The 22710-nt window shown below is 36.6% G+C and overlaps 1 protein-coding gene and 1 non-coding gene across 2 annotated transcripts in view; one reads left to right on the top strand and one right to left on the bottom strand.

The window, feature by feature from the left end:
* LOC126018704 (fatty acid desaturase 2-like protein FADS2B) overlaps positions 1 to 22710 on the bottom strand; it is a 45576-nt gene that overhangs the window by 3018 nt on the left and 19848 nt on the right. Inside the window, exons 5-9 of the mRNA XM_049780802.1 lie at positions 17160 to 17285; positions 15034 to 15094; positions 4159 to 4235; positions 3632 to 3729; positions 2550 to 2646 (exon numbers count right to left, since the gene is read on the bottom strand). Of these exons, the coding sequence (XP_049636759.1) occupies positions 2550 to 2646; positions 3632 to 3729; positions 4159 to 4235; positions 15034 to 15094; positions 17160 to 17285 (459 nt within the window). The remainder of the gene's footprint in view (positions 1 to 2549; positions 2647 to 3631; positions 3730 to 4158; positions 4236 to 15033; positions 15095 to 17159; positions 17286 to 22710) is intronic.
* LOC126019634 (U6 spliceosomal RNA) lies at positions 5832 to 5938 on the top strand. The gene has a single exon (XR_007499266.1). It is a non-coding gene; the product is annotated as a U6 spliceosomal RNA (small nuclear RNA).

Here is a 22710-nt window from a genome sequence, read left to right as displayed (position 1 = left end):
AATCACACAGAAGACTCAGTTAGCACCAACCAACCTAGTAAATTTTCAGACAAAGATTTTAGTAATACCACTGTGAGATATAACAATGTCCTCAAATTGACTCTTGCTAATGTAAGCTTAGATAATTACAATTGCCTTTGCATTGTAACAAACAATATGAAGTAAATTTGATTCTGCCTGCAAACTGTGATAGTGGGAGGGAAATTGGTAGAAGGAAAACCACACTGGTAGTGTCTTAGTGTTGGAATATCTAATTCCTAAAACAACTGAAGTATGAACAACTTGGTAATCGTGGTGTTCTAATACAGCATTAAGAACATAAAAGTGTTTCCGTGTTCAAAAAATTTATTTTTAAAAACTGTTTTAAAAAGTCAATTCAACATTTTGATAAGTAGACACAATAGTTATGAAAAAAGTATGAAGAAGTAAGTTAGGGGCAGTGATAATGCTACTAATCCTTAAATACAGAAGACAAGGTGTCATGAATGAAGGCTTTACAAATGGAAGTAGGATTGTAGGCTTTTGAATTAAATTATAGAGTTTTGGATTTTATTTTCATAGATTGGCCTAGTAGGACTTCTAAATGGAGGAGTAAATATTTGAAGGATTAAACAGTGCTTCTAAGACTACAACTGCCTTTTAATATGTGTTCCTTTATTATCAAGTGAACTTTATTTTATGGATTTAAAAACATAATCCTATGAATTTTTTAGGTTTTTAAGAATGCCAAGATTAAAAACCCATATGAATGTCATTTTAGGGTCCTTGGGTGAGGGATATGAGTATACAGATGATAGGTGTGGTATTAGAATTATGTGCATGAGAAACCATTATTAACCATATTGTAAACCACAGAATCTCAATAAAATAAATGCTATCTTAGGGGGACAGAGACATAGCTTAATGGTCTAGAGTGCATACTCTGGGCTTGATCCTTGGCACAGAGCATGGAGCAAGGAGTAGCCCTTGAGCATCAGTAAATGTGAACCCCAACTTCCAAAATATAAAATTAAAAAGTTTTAAAAATGAAAAAAATGGACTGTAGAGATAGTTCAGGGATTGAGATGCTTGTTTTGCATGTGGAAACCATCCTTCAATCATAGGCATTGCATATGGTTTCCTGAGCACTTGCAGGAGTTATCCCTTAGCACAAAGACAGAAAACAGTCCCTGAGACCACAGAATGTGACCCCCATCTTCCCCCTTAACAATGTCATTTTAGGATCGGAGATAGCTCAAAGTGATGGGAGCATGCCTTAAATGTGTAGTGGAGATGGGCGAGCGTTGGGAGAAGAATGCTTTTTATTCAAAGCTTTTTTTTTTATGGGAAAAATACCTGGTTGTGCTCAGGACTGATTCCTGGTTCTGTGCTCAGAAATCACTCCTAGTAGTGCTAATGGACTATATGTCACCCAGGATCAAACCTGGGTGAGCCGCTGTAGGGCAAGTGTGTCCTATTTCTCTGGTCTATTTCAAATCACATTTACCTTAAAAATATGTCATAATTAAAAACACAATACCTATCAGTAGATATATCCTAGGTGTAGACAGAAGGTCTTTGAGATTCTCATTAATTTTAAAGAATATAACAGATCCAGAGAGATAGTACAGCAGGCAGGGTGCTTGCCTTACATGTGGCTCACCCAAGTTTGATCTCTGCCACTAAAGGTTCCAGTGAGCATCACTAGGCGTGATCCCTGAATGCAGAGCCAAGAGCAAGCATTAACAGCAAAACCAGTAGATATATTATATATACATAATGCATAAAATATGTAAGTATTTATAATAAATAATGTAAGGTCAAAGATATGCAAATAATAGTGTTAAAATACATATATGGCTTCTGTGACTAAAAGGTTTGAGAACGACTACTTAATAGCCTAGGAAAGGACCAGTGAGTGGGCTATAATCTTGAAGAAAAAAAAGCAGGATAATACCTGGACTCCCTGGTTAATCACGGTATGTCCAATGGATAGGATATTGTCATTACAGGAAGAGCTATTTTGTACTGGTAATGAATTAGTGCATGGTGAACTAATTTTGAAGAACATGCTATGTCCCTTCTCTCTGTAATAAAATTAGATGAATTCTTCGGTATTTTAATGATTCACCTGTAATTTTAGAAGGTTCTGATTCCCTTAAGAGACTGTCTTATGAAGGTTAAGAACATGGGTTAATAAACCTTTTCTAGAAAATTTCATATAGCAAATGTATTCTTTGCCACTGTCTCTCCATTAGGTGGCTATAGGACAGAAGATGCCATAAAGCTGGACTTGGTTTTTGGACTTCGGTTTATTTATATTTAGTTTAATGTGAAGGTTGTTAAATCAAATTTTGGGTTTGAAATATACTTCTACCCTATTAGCTGCAGGACTTTATTGATTTTTTCATCTTGATGTCTCAAATTTATCATGTGTAATCCTGCCTCTTACTTTTACCTCTTAGTGAGGTAAAAAGCAATGGTCAGCATTTGGTATCAACTATTATTCTTTGAGGTAACAAAACTCTAAATCATTATGACAGGAGACTTTTCCAAAAATTCAATGTTACCTGACTGGTAAACCAATCTCTGTTCTCCTCTTGGCTTATTTTCATTGGTATATGGCTCATCTGGGTCACGTAGGCAATCCAAGGACTTTCAATAAACCTTTTGGAAAATAAAGTGATCAAGTTATGATTCTGTGGATAGGCTCAGTTTCCAGTCACTGAAATTGCCTAACTTTCAGGTAGAACCGCTGGCAATAAATGGAATGGAAGAGACTCAAAAGTTTCAATGAAATGGAAATATGCTTTCCTCTTTAGAATTTCTTTTTGTATCTAAAACCAAAACTGCATAATTTATGTCACATAAATAGTTTTGCTGGTTCTGGTAGGGTAACAGTGCCCCAAAGCTGATGTCATTGATGCAAGAATCAAATTATCTTGAGAGAATTTATGGACACATGCAAAATAACTGACAGCATGATTGACCTTTGTTATTGAATATTGTTGGATTTATGCTCTGTTTTGGCATTGGCCATCATTTGCTCTATAATCTTGGGCAACTGACTTACTCTCTCTGAGATTCAATTACCACTCTATAAAAAATTACTGATGATATGGATACCATGTATATTACAACATCATGTCAGGATTGCATCACATAAAGGAACACATGTAGTTCAAATTAGTCAAATGCCTGCTGATAGTAGATGTTATATCTTTTTATTATGAAGAATTTAGCATAAAAATGCAAAACAATGATGGAGAGATAAACTAGAGAACTGAGTTACTCAATAGGAAGTCATTTTGCTTTTCAGAAAAAGTCCTATATAGCAATAAAAATTATGTGTTTCCTTTCAAGTTAGCAAAGATTATAGTGTTTGAGTGAGTTATAATTTTCAAAGGATGTGGGGATCAGATAGAATTCTTCAATGAGAAATTATGCATGTATCAAAAAGAGAATAAAGGAGGAAATAATTTTCTACCAAGGAGTTCTATTTATGCAACAATTTCAATTTCCTTGTTTTGCATTTCTTGGAAATGTTCATTTATAGATTAAATTATATTAGATGATAAAGATAATAGGCTATAGGAGTAATAGGTTATAAAGAAACAGGTTATGGGATCAAAAGAAGTTATTGTTTTCTTACTTGACTAAGTATATGAGCAAAATGGTTCCAAAGATTCCATAGAAAGGGCCAAATGTGATGAAATAACGGATATAAAAACTGCTAACCCAGGCAATGTCCTGTAGAGAGAAATGCTTGACAATTTATTACCCAGTAAACAATTTTATCTCCCTTTATTGGGTAAGGTCCCCATAATTACACTCAATTATATTCAGTTATATTGACTTAATATATCAAAATATTATCTACTCAACATATATATTGAAGGAGGTTAGGTATATAAGTGACAAAGCAAGTCCATTGTTTTGGTTATTGTTGCTGATTGGTTTAGGTTTTGGGGCCACTCCTGGAGGCTCTCAGGGATTACTCCTGACTTTGCTCTCAGGAGTCACACCTAGAAAGACTTGGTGGACCATATAGAATACCTGAGGTTGGACCTGGGTCAGCAGCATGCCAAGCAAGCACTGTTCCTTCTGGACCATCTCTCTAGCCCTCTCACCTCCCTTTTAAATCTGATATAGCTACAGAGATTGAGCCAGTTTACTCACCGCCCAATACCTTCGTAGGTACATCACTTGCATAGATTGCAGATTGAAATATACAGGCATGAGTAAGGGGAGCGCCACTGAAAAACAACCACAAGAAACAATCCATGAGAACAGAAAAAGGTGAGAAAGCAAGTCATAGGAGTCTCTCTTTAACATACAGCCCTGCAAGGTGACCTCTGTGTGGGGTGCATATATAATATATGGGGTGCCCATATGTTGGGCTCCTCTGGACCCTCTGAGATTAAACAAGTATTTGGTTCAAGATTCCTCAAGAGGACATGGGAAATTTTGAAGATTTGAATATTTCTCAATAGAGATACTGGTATCTACTGGGAGTTTCAAGTTGCGTCAAGGGTCATGAACTAATTCATCCCTATGGAAACCTTAATCATAACACAGTGAGATGACAGAGATAAAGAAGGCACATAAGGTTTTAAAATGTTTTCTAAGCCAGGATTAGTGAGCACATTTAGAGCACAAAGCATATATATATATCGTGTGTATTATATATGTAATATATTATACTATTTAAATTACATAAATATTTATATAAACATAATTTAAATACCATGGTTTACAAAGTTGTTCATAATCAGTTGTTTCAACCATTCAGTTTTTTTTTAACACCAATTTCATAACCAGTGTGACCTTCTTGCCACCATTGTTTCTAGTTTCTTACCACACCCCTAGCAGGCACACAGTAATGTATTTTATATTGCCTTTTACAGCAAAATAGCTAATGGAATTTCAGAAAAATGCCTCAATAAAAGAGAATTTGTTATATCTCACAATGGGGTCATTAAAGTCATTGTCTGAGGATTTTACTGAGCTGTTTGCTGCTAGCTGAGAAGAAAGCTCTTTTTTAAAAAATGTTTCTTATATTGTGCACAGATTGTAAACTCTGAGATTTCAGTCATATATACATTAAGAAATATAGAGAACAGAATCCTTATTTACTGATATTAGGAATATCATCTGTTTCAGCCTCTAAAATAGAAAGAAATATGGAAATATTTCAAAATATAGAAAAAAGAACTACCAAAAGATCTGATGATATCACTTCTTGGCATTTATCCCCAAACATAGAAACATTAATTTGAAATAATACATGCACTTCTATGTTCCTCATCCTTCTTGGTTTAATAGTCAAGATATGGAAATAATTCAAAAGTCCAAGTATAGAGGAAGGGATCAAGAAGTAATATGGTATGGAATGGACTACTATGCAGCTCTAAGAAATAACATAATTATTCTGTTTACTATGACATGAATAGAACTATAAGATATCATGGTGAGTGAAGTCAGTCAGAGGGAAAAGATAGATAGAAAATGATCTCTCTAACATATGAAATTCAAAAATGCACAATAAGGTAAAAAACAATGGTCAAAGTCAACATCACAAGATAAATACATATTGAAAAAGAGGGGAACCAGGGTCGTTGAAGAAGAGATGTGGGTATACATGTGATGAGTGTGGTATTTTAATTATGTGCATGTGAAACCATTATTAACAGTAATGCTTGTGGCACAGAATTACAGTCAATAAAAAACTTTAAAACAAAACAAATAAAAGAAAGAATTATATGCAAAGTATATAAAGCATATATGTTATATTTCACATGTGTATTAAAAACAGGCAACATTATTTTTTTCCTTTAAATTTTTACTTCCTCGTGCTTGCTTCAGCAGCACATATACTAAAATTGGAACGATACAGAGAAGATTAGCATGGCCCCTGAGCAAGGATGACACGCAAATTTGTGAAGAGTTCCATATTTTTTACCATACCCAGCTTGCACTACGAGAATGTCCCGAGAAAACTCTTTAACATACACTTTATCTCTAGGTTATACCTTCTTTTAGGATTTGAAGCACGTGACCAGTCAGACCACCAAAGCAGCAACTCTGACGTACAGACTTATAGTACAGGCCCTACTCATTGAACACATTCAAGCAAACTAGCATTCCCTTGCTATTTTCTCCTCTCTTCTCACTACTTTCTTTTTTATTTTTCTTTCCTTCTCTTCTCTTTTCTTTTTCTCTTTTCTCTTCTCCCTTTCTTTCTAATGTATTTTCTCTTTTCTTCTTTCCTACCCCTTCCATATACTTTCCCCTTTCCCCCTTTGGAAATCCAACTATCTCTTCACCCCTCAATCCCATCCAGACCTCCCACCATATTAAAACTCTTCATCCTCAGTCCTTAATCTATTAGACATCAAGACTGACCTCTTACCCTAACGAACCAGTACCCAGCACCCAAGCGAAGGGACACCCAGTCAAACCCACACCTCGCCCCCTGCAAGAACAGGCAACCAACTTCCCTGCGGACTCATGCTGCGCGGCCCTCCCTACCAACTCCCCCTAACATGGACTGTTACTTGAAACCGGACTTAGTTCTAAAAGTATCCCCAATGCAAGAACTCTTCCAAGACCTCCCTGCTGCAAATCTTTTGCCAATCTCAAGAAGGTCAGGGGGTGTGATGGAAAGATGCCTGGGAACCCACACACCACAAGAAGATCCCAAAAGACAGTGGTGAAACCTATACTTCCAACATTAGTATAAGAGTCTATAGTAAATCCCATGACAACATACTCCAAGGGTGGAGAAACCCCATATCTCTTAGGCCAAGTGAATTCCGTTTCGAATGACCCCAATATTTACTGTGCCAGTGCAGGAGGGAAAAAGAAAAGGCAAAAAGCACAAAACATTTTTTATTTTTTATATATTATTTTTATCTTCATTTTTTATTATTATTTTTTATTTTTTATTTTTTATTTTTATTTACCTGTCTACTTTTTTTGTCGATTTCTTTGTTTTGGTGTGATTATTGAAGTTGTTGTCCCCATTTATATATACTTTTTTCTTCTTTTCTTTTCTTTCTTTATGTGCTCTGACATGTTTTTTATCTCAAGAACATGGCGGGTTTTTTTTTTTTGTTTTGTTTTGTTTTGTTTTTTGTGGTGCTTATCGTTATTGTTGGAGTGCTCACTGGATATTTGACACTTCTTTTTGTACTGTTGGGGTGTTTCACCTTCTTTTTCTCCTTCGTCTCTCAAACCGATGATCAGAGCCTCTAGAAGGATTCCGCCCATTTTAGGGGTATTAGACTTTTACCCCAGTTTATTACTTTTCTCTTCTTCAAAAAACCACATAACTTGAACTATCTAGTCCTGCCTTCCAGTTAGAGAGGGAAATAAGGGAGGCACCAAGACCAAGACTACTAAGTAGTAAGCGAGGTACAGAGGGGACCACATATTCTAGAGGCCCCGGGGGTGAGGGAGGAGGATATGGGAGGTAGGATGAAAACGGAGGTGTAGGAAGGACAAATCGGTGATGGGAATCTCCCGGATTTTATGTAAATATGTACCTAAAATATTATTTTCAACAATATATGAGACACTATGATCAAAATAAAAATTATATTAAAATGTAAATTAAGTACAGTTTTGCTACATAACAAATATGTGTGTAAAGTTCTAAGAATAAAATGGTGAAGAAAAAAATTTTTTACATCCTCTCACTTCTGCCAATTCAGAAAATAATGGTCTCAAGAAATTTCCTTAGGAGCCATGATAAAATGAAATAATATTTTTGGAGCCCTTATGTATGTTTTCATATATTATAAAATTTCATTAGCATATCTGAAATCATGTTATAAAGATAGTGAATTTTAAAAATAATAAAATATGGTTTTATTAAAATATTTTTATAGAACAAACACTGGTTTATAATGTTATATATATTGGGTAATATATTTTTAATCAATTATCTTTATATACTACATTATGCTCTGTTTTCTTTTCTTAAAGTAGTTTATCAATTGATTGATTGGTTTTGGGGCCACACCATGTGATGCTCAGAGGTTACTCATGGCTCTGTGCTCAGAAATCGCTCCTGGCAAGCTTGGGGGGAGGGGACAAATATATGGGATGCTAGGAATCAACCTGGATCAGTCTTGGGTTGGTCGCATGCAAGGCCAGTGCCTTCCCATTGTGCTATCCCTCTGGCCTCTATGCTCGATTTTCTATTTTTTTTTTTTTACCAACCAATCATTTCTTTTCCCAAATTTATTTACCTCTTATCCCCTGGGTAACCATTTTTTCAGTTTTGACAAATTCTCTACTTGAATAAACTGTAGTCTGGTCATCTGTCATATTTTCCTTACTAGGCCTTGGTGTTGACATAGAAACTGCCCAGAAAAACCACACTACAAGCGTGACAATTGGGAAACCTCGCAGGCAAACACCATGCACAGAGAATGAAGATGAAAGCTTCTAAATTCTAACCACCTGATTAATCTCTCGGATAAGGAACTTAAAATAGCAATAGGAAGATGACTGAAGAAGTCAAAGAAAGCATAGATCATTCTGAACAGAACACAAAGACAAAATCAGGAAACTCCAAACTGGAATAACAGATCTAAAAAACATGGTAGCTCAACTGAAAACCTCAATGGATGGCCTCTCCAGCAGGGTATCAGCATCTGAGGAGAGATCGGAGTACTGGAAGATGTGATGCAGAAAAACTCAACAAAACAGAAGAAATTGGAAAAGAACATTAAGACAAACGAACAGGCAATGGAAAAAGTACTCAAGGAATGTGAACAGATGAAAATAGAAGCCTTTGATAAACTCAACAGAAACAACATAAGAATCATTGGAGTCCCAGAAACCCAGGAAGGAGATCTCCAGGAAGAATCAACTGTCAAAGACATCATCAAAGAGATACTCCCAGAGTTAAAGACTACATGCAATCAAATCCTGCATGCCCGAAGAGTACCAGCTAAAAGAGACCCAAAGAAAAACACCCCAAGACACATCCTTGTTACAATGACAAATCCCATAGATAGAGATAGAATACTGAAAGCAGCAAGATCAAAAAGGAAAATTACATTCAAAGGAGCATCCCTAAGACTTACAGCAGACATGTCATAAGAAACTCTCAAGGCCAGAAGACAGTGGTGGGATATTGTGACAAGACTGAATGAAATGAATGCCTAACCGGGAATACTGCACCCAGCCCGACTCATGTTCAGGTTTGAAGGAAGAATACATAGCTTCATGGAAAACAACAGCTCAGAAACTTCACAGATGATAAACCAGCCTCAAAGGAAAAACTGACAGGTCTACTCTAAGACAAGAGAGACCAACAAACACAGCAAACTTATCTACAAAGATGACATTAAATCCTATGATAATCATCTCCCTCAATGTCAATGGACTAAATTCACCAATTAAAAGACACAGAGTGGCAAAATGGGTCAAAAAGATGAATCCAACCTTCTGCTGCCTACAAGAAAAATATCTGAATAGTAAGAAGAAACATAGACTCAAAATCAAAGGCTAGAGGAAAATTATCCAAGCAAACAACACCCTCAAAATAGCTGGGGTGGCCATATTAATATCTGATGACACCAACTTTATACTCAGAAAAGTGGTAAGAGACAAAGATGGACACTATGTACTAATCAAGGGATATGTGCAACAGGAATAAATCAGACTATTAAACATATATGCACTCAAGAGAGACCAGCAAATTATCTAATACAATTACTGACAAATCTGAAAGAAGAAATCAACAATAACACAATAATTGTGGGAGACCTCAACACGACCCTATCAACACTTGAGAGGTCAATCAGACTGAAACCCAACAAAAACATACTAACCCTAAAAAGAGTAATGGAAGAAACAGGACTAGTAGATATATATAGGGCACTCCATCCCAAAAAACCTGGATACACATTCTTCTCCAATGTACATGGGTCATTCTCCAGGATAGACTACATGCTGGCACATAAACATACCTCCATAAAATCAAGAAGATAGAAATCTTGCAGGCTACTTTTGCTGACCACAAGGTTCTGAAATTAGATGTGAATTACAAAGCCACACAGAAGAAAAACTTTAACAATTGGAAATTAAACAGCCTGCTACTGAACAACCTGTGGGTCTGAGATGAAATCCAAAAGGAAATAAAAACTTTCCTGGAAACAAATGATAATGAAGACACAAACTGCCAGAATTTATGGGACACAGCAAAAGTGGTCCTGAGAGAAAAATTTATAGCTCTACAAGCACACATCAGGAAGGAAGAAGGGGCATACCTGAATAACTTAATGATGCATCTCAAAAAATTAGATAATGACCAACAAAAGGAACCAAAATTAGGGAGACAGAAGGAAATAACAAAACTGAAAGCAGAAATCAATGAAGTGGAAAACCAAAAAACAATCTGAAAGATCAACGAAAGCAGAAGTTGGTTCTTTGAAAAAAATAAACAAGATTGATAGACCATTCGCAAAACTCACAAAAAATGAGAGAAATCTGATAACCCATATTAGAAATGAAAAGGGGGAGATCACGACAGATATTGCAGAGATCCAAAGGGTAATCAGAGACTACTTTGAGGAACTTTATGCTATTAAACATGAGAACCTAGAAGAAATGGATAAATTCTTGGACACTTATAACCTTCCACAGTTAAGTAAGGAGGATGTAGCATATTTAAACACCCCCATCACTACTGAGGAAATTGAAACTGTAATCAAACATCTGCCCAAAAAGAAAAGCCCAGGCCCAGATGGATTTCCTAATGATTTTTTTCAAATTTTTCAAGAGGAGCTACTACCAATCCTAGCCAGGCTTTTCCATGAAATTGAAAAAATGGGAACACTCCCAAACAGTTTTTATGAAGCAAACATCACCTTGATAACAAAACCAGACAGAGATGCTGCCAAAAAAGAAAATTACAGACCAATTTCCCTGATGAATGCTGATGCAAAGATCAAGAAAATCCTGGCAAATAGGATCCAGTACACTATGACCAAGTAGGTTTCATCCCAGGAATGCAAGGATGGTTTAACATCCGTAAATCTATCAACATCCTACACAACATCAACAAGAAGAAAAATAAAAATCACATGATCATATCAATAGACGCAGAGAAAGCATTTGATAAGGTTCAACACCCATTCTTGATCAAAACTCTAAGCAAGATGGAAATGGAAGGAACCTTTCTTGATCTAGTTGAAGCCATCTACCACAAGCCAATGGCAAATATTATCCTCAATGGAGAAAAACTAAAAGCCTTTCCTCTAAATTCTGGTACAAGACAAGGCTGTCCATTCTCACCACTCCTCTTCAACATAGTACTGGAAGTTTTTGCTATAGTGATCAGGCAAGCAAAAGATATCAAGGGAATTCAGATAGGAAAGGAAGAAGTCAAGCTCTCATTGTTTGCAGACGACATGATACTCTACTTAGAAAACTCTAAAGACTACCAAAAAGCTTCTAGAAACAATAGACTCATATAGGTTACAAAATTAACACACAGAAATCAATGGCCTTTTTATACACCAATAAAGATAGGGATGAGATGGATGTCAAGAAGGCAATCCCATTCACATTAGTGCCACACAATCTTAAATACCTTGGAGTCAACTTGACCAAAGACGTGAAGGGCCCATACAAAGAAAACTGTAAAGTCCTGCTCCAAGAAATAAGAGAGGACACACGGAAATGGAAACACATACCCTGCTCATGGATTGGCAGGATTAACATCATTAAAATGGCAATACTTCCCAAAGCATTATACAGATTTAATGCAACCTTAAAAATACCCATGACATTCTTCAAAGAAGTGGATCAAAAACATATGTAGTTCATATGAAACAATAAACACCCTCGAATAGCTAAAGCACTCCCAGGAAAAAGGAAAGTGGAAGGCATTACTTTCCCCAACTTTAAACTGTACTACAAAGCAACAGTTATCAAAACAGCATGGTATTGGAATAAAAATAGCCCCTCAGATCAGTGGAATAGGCTTGAGTTCTCAGACATTGTCCCCCAGACATACCATTATCTAATTTTTGACAAAGGAGCAAGAAATCCTAAGTCAGTGGTCCTCAAACTATGGCCCGCAGGCCACATATTATATTTGTATCTGTTTTGTTTCTTCATTGCAAAATAAGATATATGCAGTGTGCATAAGAATTCGTTCATAAGTTTTGTTTTTCACTATAGTCAGACCCTCCAATGGTCTGAGGGACAGTGAACTGGCCCCCTGTTTAAAAAGTTTGAGGACCCCTGTCCTAAGTGGAGCAGGGAAAACCTCTTCAACAAGTGGTGCTGGCAGAACTGGTTAGCCACTTGCAAAAGAGCAAACATAGACCCCCAATTAACATCATGTACGAAGGTAAAATCCAAATCGATTAAACACCTTGATAGCAAACCTGATACCATAAGGTATATAGAACAACACATCGGTAAAACACTCCATGACATTGAGACTAAAGGCATCTTTAAGGAGGAAACTGCACTTTCCAAACAACTGGAAGCAGAGATAAACAGATGGGAATACATTAAACTGAGAAGCTTCTGCACCTCAAAAGAAATAGTGCCCAGGATACAAGAGTCACCCACTGAATGGGAGAAACTATTCACCCAACACCCATTGGATAAGGGCTAATATCCAAAATATACAGGGCACTGACAGAACTTTATAAGAAAAAAACATCCAATCCAATCAAAAAATGGGGAGAAGTAATGAACAGATGCTTTGATAAAAAAGAAATACAAATGGCCAAAAGGCACATGAAAAAAATGCTCCTCGTCACTAATCATCAGGGAGATGCAAATCAAAACAACCATGATATACCACCTCACACCACAGAGATTGGCACACATCACAAAGAATGAGAACAATCAGTGCTGGTGGGGATGTGAAGAGAAAGGAACTCTTATCCACTGCTGGTGGGAATGCCATCTAGTCCAACCTTTATGGAAAGCAATATGGAGATTCCTCCAAAGTCTGGAAATTGAGCTCCCATTCCACCCAGCTATTTCACTTCTAGGGATATACCCTAAGAACATAAGAACACAATGCAAAAACCCCTTCCTCACACCTATATTTATTGCAGCACTATTCACAATAGCCAGGCTCTGGAAACAACCAAGATGCCCTTCAACAGATGAATGGCTAAAGAAACTGTGGTACATATACACAATGGAATATTATGCAGCCGTCAGGAGAGATGAAGTCATGAAATTTTCCTATACATGGATGTACATGGAATTTATCATGATGAGTGAAATAAGTCAGAGGGAGAGAGGGAGACGCAGAACAGTCTCACTCTTCTATGGGTTTTAAGAAAAATAAAAGTCATTTTTGCAACAATCCTCAGAGACAATGAGAGGAGCGCTGGAACTTCCAGCTCACTTCATGAAGCTCACCACAAAGAGTGGTGAGTGCAGTTATAGAAATAACTACACAGAGAACTACCATAATCATGTGAATGAATGAGGGAACTGGAAAGCCTGTCTAGAGTACAGGTGGGGGTGGGGTGGGATGGAGGGAGATTTGGGACATTGGTGGTGGGAATGTTGCACTGGTGAAGGGGGTGTTCTTTACATGACTGAAACCTAATCACAATCATATATGTAATAAGATGTTTAAATAAAGGAAAAATGTTTCAAATAAAAAAATAAAAATATATATGCTAAAACATTTTAAAATGTTTATAGTACACATTACAGTACATTGTAAACTTTATAATATAAATTAATAAAATATGATTTGGTTTAAATAAAAATAAATTTACAATGTATTTCTACATTTTATATATGGTTTTGTTTATTTTTTATTTTCAAGTATATGCTGTGGGTATATGCTAAAATTGAAATAACTGTTTGAAAATAAAAATTATACAGACCTCTGAAAAAAAAAAGAAACTAAACAAACTTTTCAAAATACTTAATATTTTGGAGCTAAAATATTTAGCTTGTGGAATAATCCAGAAACCTAAAGTTCAATTCTTGGAGATGTAATACAAAGAAAGCCTGTCTTCCAGTTCCCTGGAGCTCAGGAACGTAACTTCCATAAGTCCCAGTAAGTGGTTGCAAATAGTTTATTCATTTGAACCAACTGTTCCACCCTTCCTGATCTTTCAGAATTTCCCTTTGGCATGCCCCACCATTTAAAATGTCTTCACTTAAAAAAAAAAAAACGATAAAAAACTGTCTCCACTTTTTGTTTTAGTAAAGGTAAGTTCCATTTTCACTGAAAACTCTCCACCACTGCACTAGTCTGAATCAAATATCTATCACCATCTTTTCCATATGTCCAGCTCTTAGCAAATTTGGGTTTGACTCATTTATTTGTATCTGAAATGCTAATTTGGCATTTGAAGGGAAAGGAAACAATGAGGTAGCTCCCAAGGGCAGTGCAATTAGTGAGGTGGATTTTCCACAGTTTAGACCATTCATTCATTCATTTACTCAACCATATGACTTAAGTGGCTTTATCTACTAAAATACCATCTACAGCACTTTGTAAGCTATGGGAACAGATAGATTTCTTCAAGGAAGATTTCTTCTTCCTTCCTTCCTTCCTTCCTTCCTTCCTTCCTTCCTTCCTTCCTTCCTTCCTTCCTTCCTTCCTTCCTTCCTTCCTTCCTTCCTTCCTTCCTCCCTCCCTCCCTCCCTCCCTCCCTCCTTCCCTCCTTCCCTCCCTCCTTCCTTCCTCCCTTCCTTCCTTCCTTCCTTCCTTCCTTCCTTCCTTCCTCCCTCCCTCCCTCCCTCCCTCCCTCCCTCCCTCCCTCCCTCCCTCCTTCCTTCCTTCCTTCCTTCCTTCCTTCCTTCCTTCCTTCCTTCCTTCCTTCCTTCCTTCCTTCCTTCCTTCCTTCCTTCCTTCCTTCCTTCCTTCCTTCCTTCCTCACTCCCCTTTTCAGATTTTTACCTCTGGGACATCTTAAAGAATACATACTACTTCCATCTTAAGTCATGATAAGACACAGATTGACCTCTATGAAACAACTCCAGTGATATAATTTTAAGGAAATGGGTGATAAAGAATAGGGCTCCAAGTACACTCACCAAAGTAGAAGTACAGGTGCTGCTTTTCATAGTCGATGTATTTAATTTTCTTCTTGCCATACTAAACAGAGAATAAAACTTGAATAAGAGATATTACTTCTGGTCAGTACATTCAATGCCATTGGCACATTTACGTGTGTATTTCTGTGTCTGAAGTCTTATAAGTGTCGAATCTATATTTCTAGAGCCATCTGATTAGAATTCATTGGTTCTCAAACCATAGGAATCAGAACTAGAACAAGAGAATTTACTGTAACATTTTTGGTTTTAATTCTTCCCTGAAAGGTTTATTTCAGTGGTTTGTAATAATTGATGAGATAATTATTAAATGGTGATATGATAAATAATAAAAGCATGGCACCTCCCTATCTTTCCTCCATTGCATTTTCATCATGGGTCTCAAACTGTTATTTTATTTGCTGTCTTTGAAGTACAATAAATTTTGAGGGTGCCTCCTCAGTAACAATAGCTTGTGATTTATCTATTATGACTTAATGAACTGAATAAAAATTCATATGAAGTCTATATTTTTTTCTCTATGCTTTTTTTTAGGTACAACTCTTCGAGCAGTGTTTGGGTTACATTCTTGTGATATTTTCTCTTCTACGTGGAATAGTAAGGTTGTCTATTAATTCTGATTGTTATAAATAAAAATATAACAGCAATGAAGTACTAATAAATATTTGGAATAACTTAAAATTTTAAATTTTAAATAGTATAAAATATGGAAAGTAGAGAAAGTGGAAGATCTTGGCAGTTGAGAAAAACATTTTTGAATATTGTGTCCAAATATTGTATCATTTTCTGTTCAGTATTACACCTGGTAACGTTCACAGTTTATGTATGTCTGGCTCTCCACTTAGGAATCACACCTAATGGATTTAGGGGACTATAAAAGATGCCAGAAAACAACACAGGTCAACTGAATGCAAGACTAATGCCCTACCTATCCAAGGATTCTAAGTTTTTAAGAATGTGTTCATAGGATCTAGTACATTGAAAATTTAAATAAATGCTTGCTGAATGAGTAAATGTTTGAATGTAGTTTAGAAGGATGGTAAGTTAGGAAGGACCATGTGGAAAGAACTATTGTATTTTTATTTTTCAGGTTTTGAGCCTCACACAGAAGTACTCAGGGACTACTCCTGGCACTATGCTTGGATGGTCTCTCTTTGTGTAACTTATGTGGCATCCATGGTCAAATATATGTCAGATACATGCAGTACATGTGCCTTTACTCCCATATTATCTTTTAAGCTCAAGAATCTTTACTTTTGGACTGGAGATACAATACACTGCATAGGACATTCCCTTGCATGTGGCCAACCACAGTTTGATCCCTGATACACATATAGTTTCCCTGAGCACTGTTAGGAGTATCCCTAAGCACTAAACTCTAATAACCCATGAATATGACCCCCAAACAAAGCAAAAATATTTTTAATTTTAATAAACATTATAATTAATATTTCTTTACCTATTGACTTTAAGCTAAGGTTAGAAATAACTCATTAATGAATTTCCAGAATTGACCTATCCTTTTCCTGTTTAAAAATCCTTATGAGAGAATATCTAAGTGTTTTAGAAGAATTTGGTCTGTGCTTTATTAGACATAAACTAATATAAAAAAGAACTAAAAATAATAGCACTTTCTTTTGAGCTACAGTTATGTGAAATAACTTGTTATTTAAAGGCTTGTGATTTAGTGATTATTGAGTGTGTTGACCTCTCTTGCAAAAGGACTGTCTTCAAATTCTTGTCAAATGTTCAGAGCCATTGTCAACCTTTAGTCATATAATTGCATTATATTATAGTAAATGGGGTTACCTCAGAATTAGTGACTGGCACTGGGCATGAAGCCATCTGTTGCTAGGATTGCCCAAGAAGGGTGGGATAGATTGTCTTATTTCCTGTCATGGGACTTTAGACTGGATGACCTTTAAGGGTAAAATTCATGTACTCTATATCTTCATCTATTATTACAGCACCAGAGCCAGTTATTTCAAATCTATATTCTGTAAGCACAGGTTCTCTCGGTATGGTTGAAGTTGAAATCTACAGTTTGATCTTTTCAGTTCAGTATAATTGGGCCTTCCATGAAAACATTCCAGAATTTCTTAACATACCTTCACAGCTTGTGACTCTGCAATTAGAAAAAGTGGCCCCACATCAATATCTGGATCTTTGGGGTAGATGTTTGGTTTTACATGATGTTGAAAATGTCGATAATTCCACCAGTTTGTGGATAGGCCCTAAGGAGAACAGAAAACTCATGAGCTGTAAGAACACAGGTAAAATAGTTGACTTTCTCATACTTGCCCCTGCTGCCAGGTCACAAAATGATTCCCCAGTTGGAGAAATCACAAATCTTATGAAACTAATTATTGTCTGATTTAGGAAAATAAATTCAGCAAAAGCCACAAATAATAAAAAATCACAATGAGATATTGAAATAAAATATTTTATATCCTTCTGAGTTTTGATCTTTATAAAAATATGATGTTAGCTGATCAGAGAATATTATTTCTCTCACCAAAACATCAAGTCTAAGACTTTAATTCTTGGGCAAAAATGATCATGGTCATGAGATTCCAACATCAATAAATATTTTTTTATCATGGATAAATAATTTATTCTTTTTTTTATTTAAACACCTTGATTACATACATGATTGTGTTTGGGTTTCAGTCATATAAAGAACACCATCCATCACCAGTGCAACATTCCCATCACCAATGTCCCAAGTCTCCCTCCTCCCCACCCGACCCCCGCCTGTACTCTAAACAGATTCTCAATTTCCCTCATACATTCTCATTATTAGGACAGTTCAAAATGTAGTTATTTATCTAACTAAACTCATCACTTTTTGTGGTGAGCTTCCTGAGGTGAGCTGGAACTTTCAGCTCTTTTCTCTTTTGTGTCTGAAAATTATTATTGCAAGAATGTCTTTCATTTTTCTTAAAACCCATAGATGAGTGAGACCATTCTGCGTTTTTCTCTCTCTCTCTGACTTATTTCACTCAGCATAATAGATTCCGTATACATCCATGTATAGGAAAATTTCATGACTTCATCTCTCCTGACAGCTGCATAATATTCCATTGTGTATATGTACCACAGTTTCTTTAGCCATTCGTCTGTTGAAGGGCATCTTGGTTGTTTCCAGAGTCTTGCTATGGTAAATAGTGCTGCAATGAATATAGGTGTAAGGAAGGGGTTTTTGTATTGTATTTTTGTGTTCCTAGGGTATATTCCTAGGAGTGGTATAGCTGGATTGTATGGGAGCTCGATTTCCAGTTTTTGGAGGAATCTCCATATCGCTTTCCATAAAGGTTGAACTAGACGGCATTCCCACCAGCAGTGGATAAGAGTTCCTTTCTCTCCACATCCCCGCCAACACTGTTTATTCTCATTCTTTGTGATGTGTGCCATTCTCTGGGGTGTGAGGTGGTATCTCATCGTTGTTTTGATTTGCATCTCCCTGATGATTAGTGATGTGGAGCACTTTTTCATGTGTCTTTTGGCCATCTGTATTTCTTCTTTGTCAAAGTGTCTGTTCATTTCTTCTCCCCATTTTTTTATGGGATTAGATGTTTTTTTCTTGTAAAGTTCTGTCAGTGCCTTGTATATTTTGGAGATTAGCCCCTTATCTGATGGGTATTGGGTGAATAGTTTCTCCCACTCAGTGGGTGGCTCTTGTATCTTGGGCACTATTTCCTTTGAGGTGCAGAAGCTTCTCAGCTTAATATATTCCCATCTGTTAATTTCTGCCTTCACTTGCTTGGAGAGTGCAGTTTCCTCCTTGAAGATGCCTGTAGTCTCAATGTCCTGGAGTGTTTTACCTACGTGTTGTTCTATATATCTTATGGTTTTGGGTCTGATATCGAGGTCTTTAATCTATTTGGATTTTACCTTCGTACATGATGTTAGCTGGGGGTCTAAGTTCAATTTTTTGCAAGTGGCTACCCAGTTGTGCCAACACCACTTGTTGAAGAGGCTTTCTTTGTTCCATTTAGGATTTTTTGCTCCTTTATCAAAAATTAGGTGATTGTATGTCTGGGGAACATTCTCTGAGTATTCAAGCTTATTCCACTGATCTGAGGGCCTGTCCATCAATAAATATTTTAATGGTTTATGAATCTGAAATGATTTCCTAGAGTGACTTGGCTCAAATTATGTTGTATACAGCAACAGTCTGCATGCAGGGAAGATCGCTCTGCATTTAATGATGTGCTGAAACTAGAGGATGCTCCACATCAGCCTGACATCGATGAAAGAAATGCACAGAATCCAGAGTCTTTAAATATAGAAGTCTGATACCAACTATAGCTAAAGTGAGAAAAAGTTTCACCGGGACCTTGAGAATGACTGGAGTTGGATAGACTGGTATGCCTGGAACCCAGAGTCTGTCTTATGCCAATAAACTTCTGGGGTGAGGCCTTTTTGTAATCAGGTCAAGGATTTTTTTTTTCCATTTTCTCCATTTTTCTGGACCTATGCAAACATTGGCGATTGCCACTATCACACCTTTACTATATTTTTTTTACTCTTATCCTTTAAGGAAAAAAATACAACTTACTGAACTTAAAAACAAATTACTGTAGTAGAATGCCTGTCTCGATTACAGGCAGGGGATGGGAAGGGGGGAGGGGGTAATGTTGCACTGGTGAAGGGGGGTGTTCTGGTTATGACTGTAACCCAAATATGATCATGTTACTTAAATAAAAAATATGGTTAATAAAAAATTATGTTGTATATACAGGCTCTAATAATCTTATATAAAATAGAATAAAACTATTTTAATGTTTAAAACGAGATTGCATGCATATCAAACATGTATCTCTTAGCATTGCATGAGCATATACACACATGAGAATACTTATCAGCTATAAAAAACAGATAAAATACTTTCAGTTGTTAGTTTGTTTCAGAGACAAGAACTAGAGAGTACTATGTTTAGTAGAATAAATCAGATGGAGAAAGATATAACACGATGTAATTTCCTCATGAGTGGAAGATAAAGATAAAAAACAAATGAACAAGTGTCAGAGACATAGTACAGAAGGTAAGGTGCCTCATTTTCATGTAGCTGTTCCAGGTTCAGTCCCTGCCATTGCATATGGTTCCCTTTCCCTAGTACTGTAAGGATCACTCATAAACACAAAATCAAGAATCGTTCTTGAGCACTGCACTATGGGACCCTAGACCCCAAACAAATGAACAAAGCAAAACAAGCACATTCTCAGACTCCTGGATTACAAAAACAAAAGAGTGCTTATATAAGAAAGGGAGAAGTGGGTAGGTAAATAAAGTAATCAAAAGCCAGCTGTATGTTATGGATATAAATAAATTATGATGGCAAACAGTGTATATACAGATGTTAATTTATAAGACTATATTCCTGCAACCTACATTATGTTTTAAATTTGTTACTTGTGTTTGAGGAGATGACAGAACAGCAGCAGTTCCCACATATGTGGTCAGAGAACAAAGAAGAGCCAAAGGGACAAAGAATATTGAGTACCAACAATATGAAACAGTCTCTAGAGCATGAGCAACAGATCAGTGGATCTCTTACAAGTTTCATGGGATAGGACATTGAGGGACAAACTAGGGAAGAACACAGGACTTGTAGGAGAAACTATGTGAAGTGCCTAGACATTAGAGAACCTTAGAAACACCAAGACATATGCTTCAACAGACAGCCTAAATGAACCTTCCTGGGCTGTTAAACAAATAATTGTAACATAAAAATCTAGAGTTTGGGAGCTGGAGAGATAGCATGAAGGTAGGGCATTTTCCTTGCATGCAGAAGGATGGTGGTTTGAATCCCCGCACCTCATATGGTCTCCCAAGCCTGCCAGGAGCTATTTCTGAGCATAGGGCCAGAAGTAATCCCTGAGCGCTCTCGGGTGTGACCCCAAAACAAACAAAACAAAACAAACAAATCCAGTTTTGTAGGCTAATTTATAGACACTTAATGACCCACCCATACTCAGGATCCAAGCCCAGCTTTGCTACATAAATTTGTACTGTCAAGGAGCTAGTATTGACATAGATTTTTGGAATATAAAATAATCACATAATGACGGAATTCCCACCTTGAAGAAACATCATCTAATAGAGTTGCAGACTTTTAAAAGAACACTGTGATATTGCACTGAAATCCATTGAGAACTCCATTTATAAGTAAATGCACCCTTTTAGGTGAGGGATATCTGTGCACATCATTGCTGAGATAAACAGTATGATTCATAATCAGTGGGGAGCAGATCTTGATAACTCCAGGTCTCAGAGCCTCTGACATCAGTGAGAATAATTATGGATATAATCTAAAGCAGTAGGTTCTTCCTGGCTGCTTCTCCACCAGGAAGCCACTCATTACTGGAGATAAGTAAAAAATCCATGGGGACGGAGAAAATTATTAGCTGCGTGCCTATAATTAGTTGATGCCTCATGTCAAGTTCCATATAGGAATATCCTAAGTCAGTCTCACTTTTAAAGTTAGTTTTTTTTCCCTTGATACAGTATAAACAATCTAGTACCACCTGAACTTAAACCCATGAGGCCAGGTATATGGTCTTGAGAAATTTCTACATTTGTAAAGTGGACAATATGACTAGAAGAATTTCAGAAAAAAAACCCAAACAGCTAATATAGGACTCACTCCTCAGTGTTTTAGGATGTTATTATAGAAACAGTATAGACACAATTTTTCCAAGAAGGTCTTTTTTTTTTTTTTTTTTTTTTTTTGGGTTTTGGGCCACACCCGGCAGTGCTCAGGGGTTACTCCTGGCTGTCTGCTCAGAAATAGCTCCTGGCAGACACGAACCAACCACCTTAGGTCCTGGATCGGCTGCTTGCAAGGCAAACACCGCTGTGTCTCCGGGCCCCCAAGAAGGTCTTAATTTCAAAACTCTACCCTTTTATCCTTAGAACAATGCTTTAGTCTTACAACTTTCAAAATAAGCTTACTGGGGTGAGGCATGTTGGAAAATATGCTATGCAGATTATGTTTTGATTTTAGCATTGCACAAAAACCAAACTATATGTATATTTTTTGTGGCTTGTTTGCACAAACACTCAAAACCACAACATAAATGTTTTTTGCACAGCAAGGGAATAAAAATCCCAGGATGGATCCTAAATGGAATCTCATTCTGTGTCTTTCTAGGTTGCAGGAAGGGATAAAAGGACATAAATTCAAGTTTTGAAATTTAAGATCATGATGCATGTTTAAGATAGGAATGCTGTTGTTTGTAATTTTCTTTGCTATTTCCCTTTCACCCACCTTTCCCATCTCACGTGGGAGGAAATTTCTCAAGGGAATAATTTTCTTTCCCATGCTTAGTTGAAACCTATATTCATTTTGCTCATGAATCACTGGCTTTGCCTGTACCAAGAGAGAGTGCACTTGATTTGCTTTGATAGCCATTTCCTATTTTCTTATTCTAATCATAAGCTACCCCGGTTCCATTCATTACAACTAGTACAAAATTGTTTCTGAGGTCACAGAGGGAGAACTATAACAAAGGTAGATCAATGAGAAGGAAAGAAAAAAAAGTTTTAAAGCACCAGTGAAGGTGAGACTAATAGAAAATATTTCATATGACAAGACCAAATCAATCACCAATTACCTCCAGGTCATATGAGTCTCACTTTTTCTCTGACTTTCTT

The sequence above is a fragment of the Suncus etruscus genome, chromosome 9 (genome assembly GCF_024139225.1).
Source record: "Suncus etruscus isolate mSunEtr1 chromosome 9, mSunEtr1.pri.cur, whole genome shotgun sequence".
Classification (NCBI taxonomy): domain Eukaryota; kingdom Metazoa; phylum Chordata; class Mammalia; order Eulipotyphla; family Soricidae; genus Suncus; species Suncus etruscus.
The sequence above is the reverse complement of the archived record's forward strand: the minus strand, read 5'-3'. Positions and strand labels throughout refer to the sequence as shown.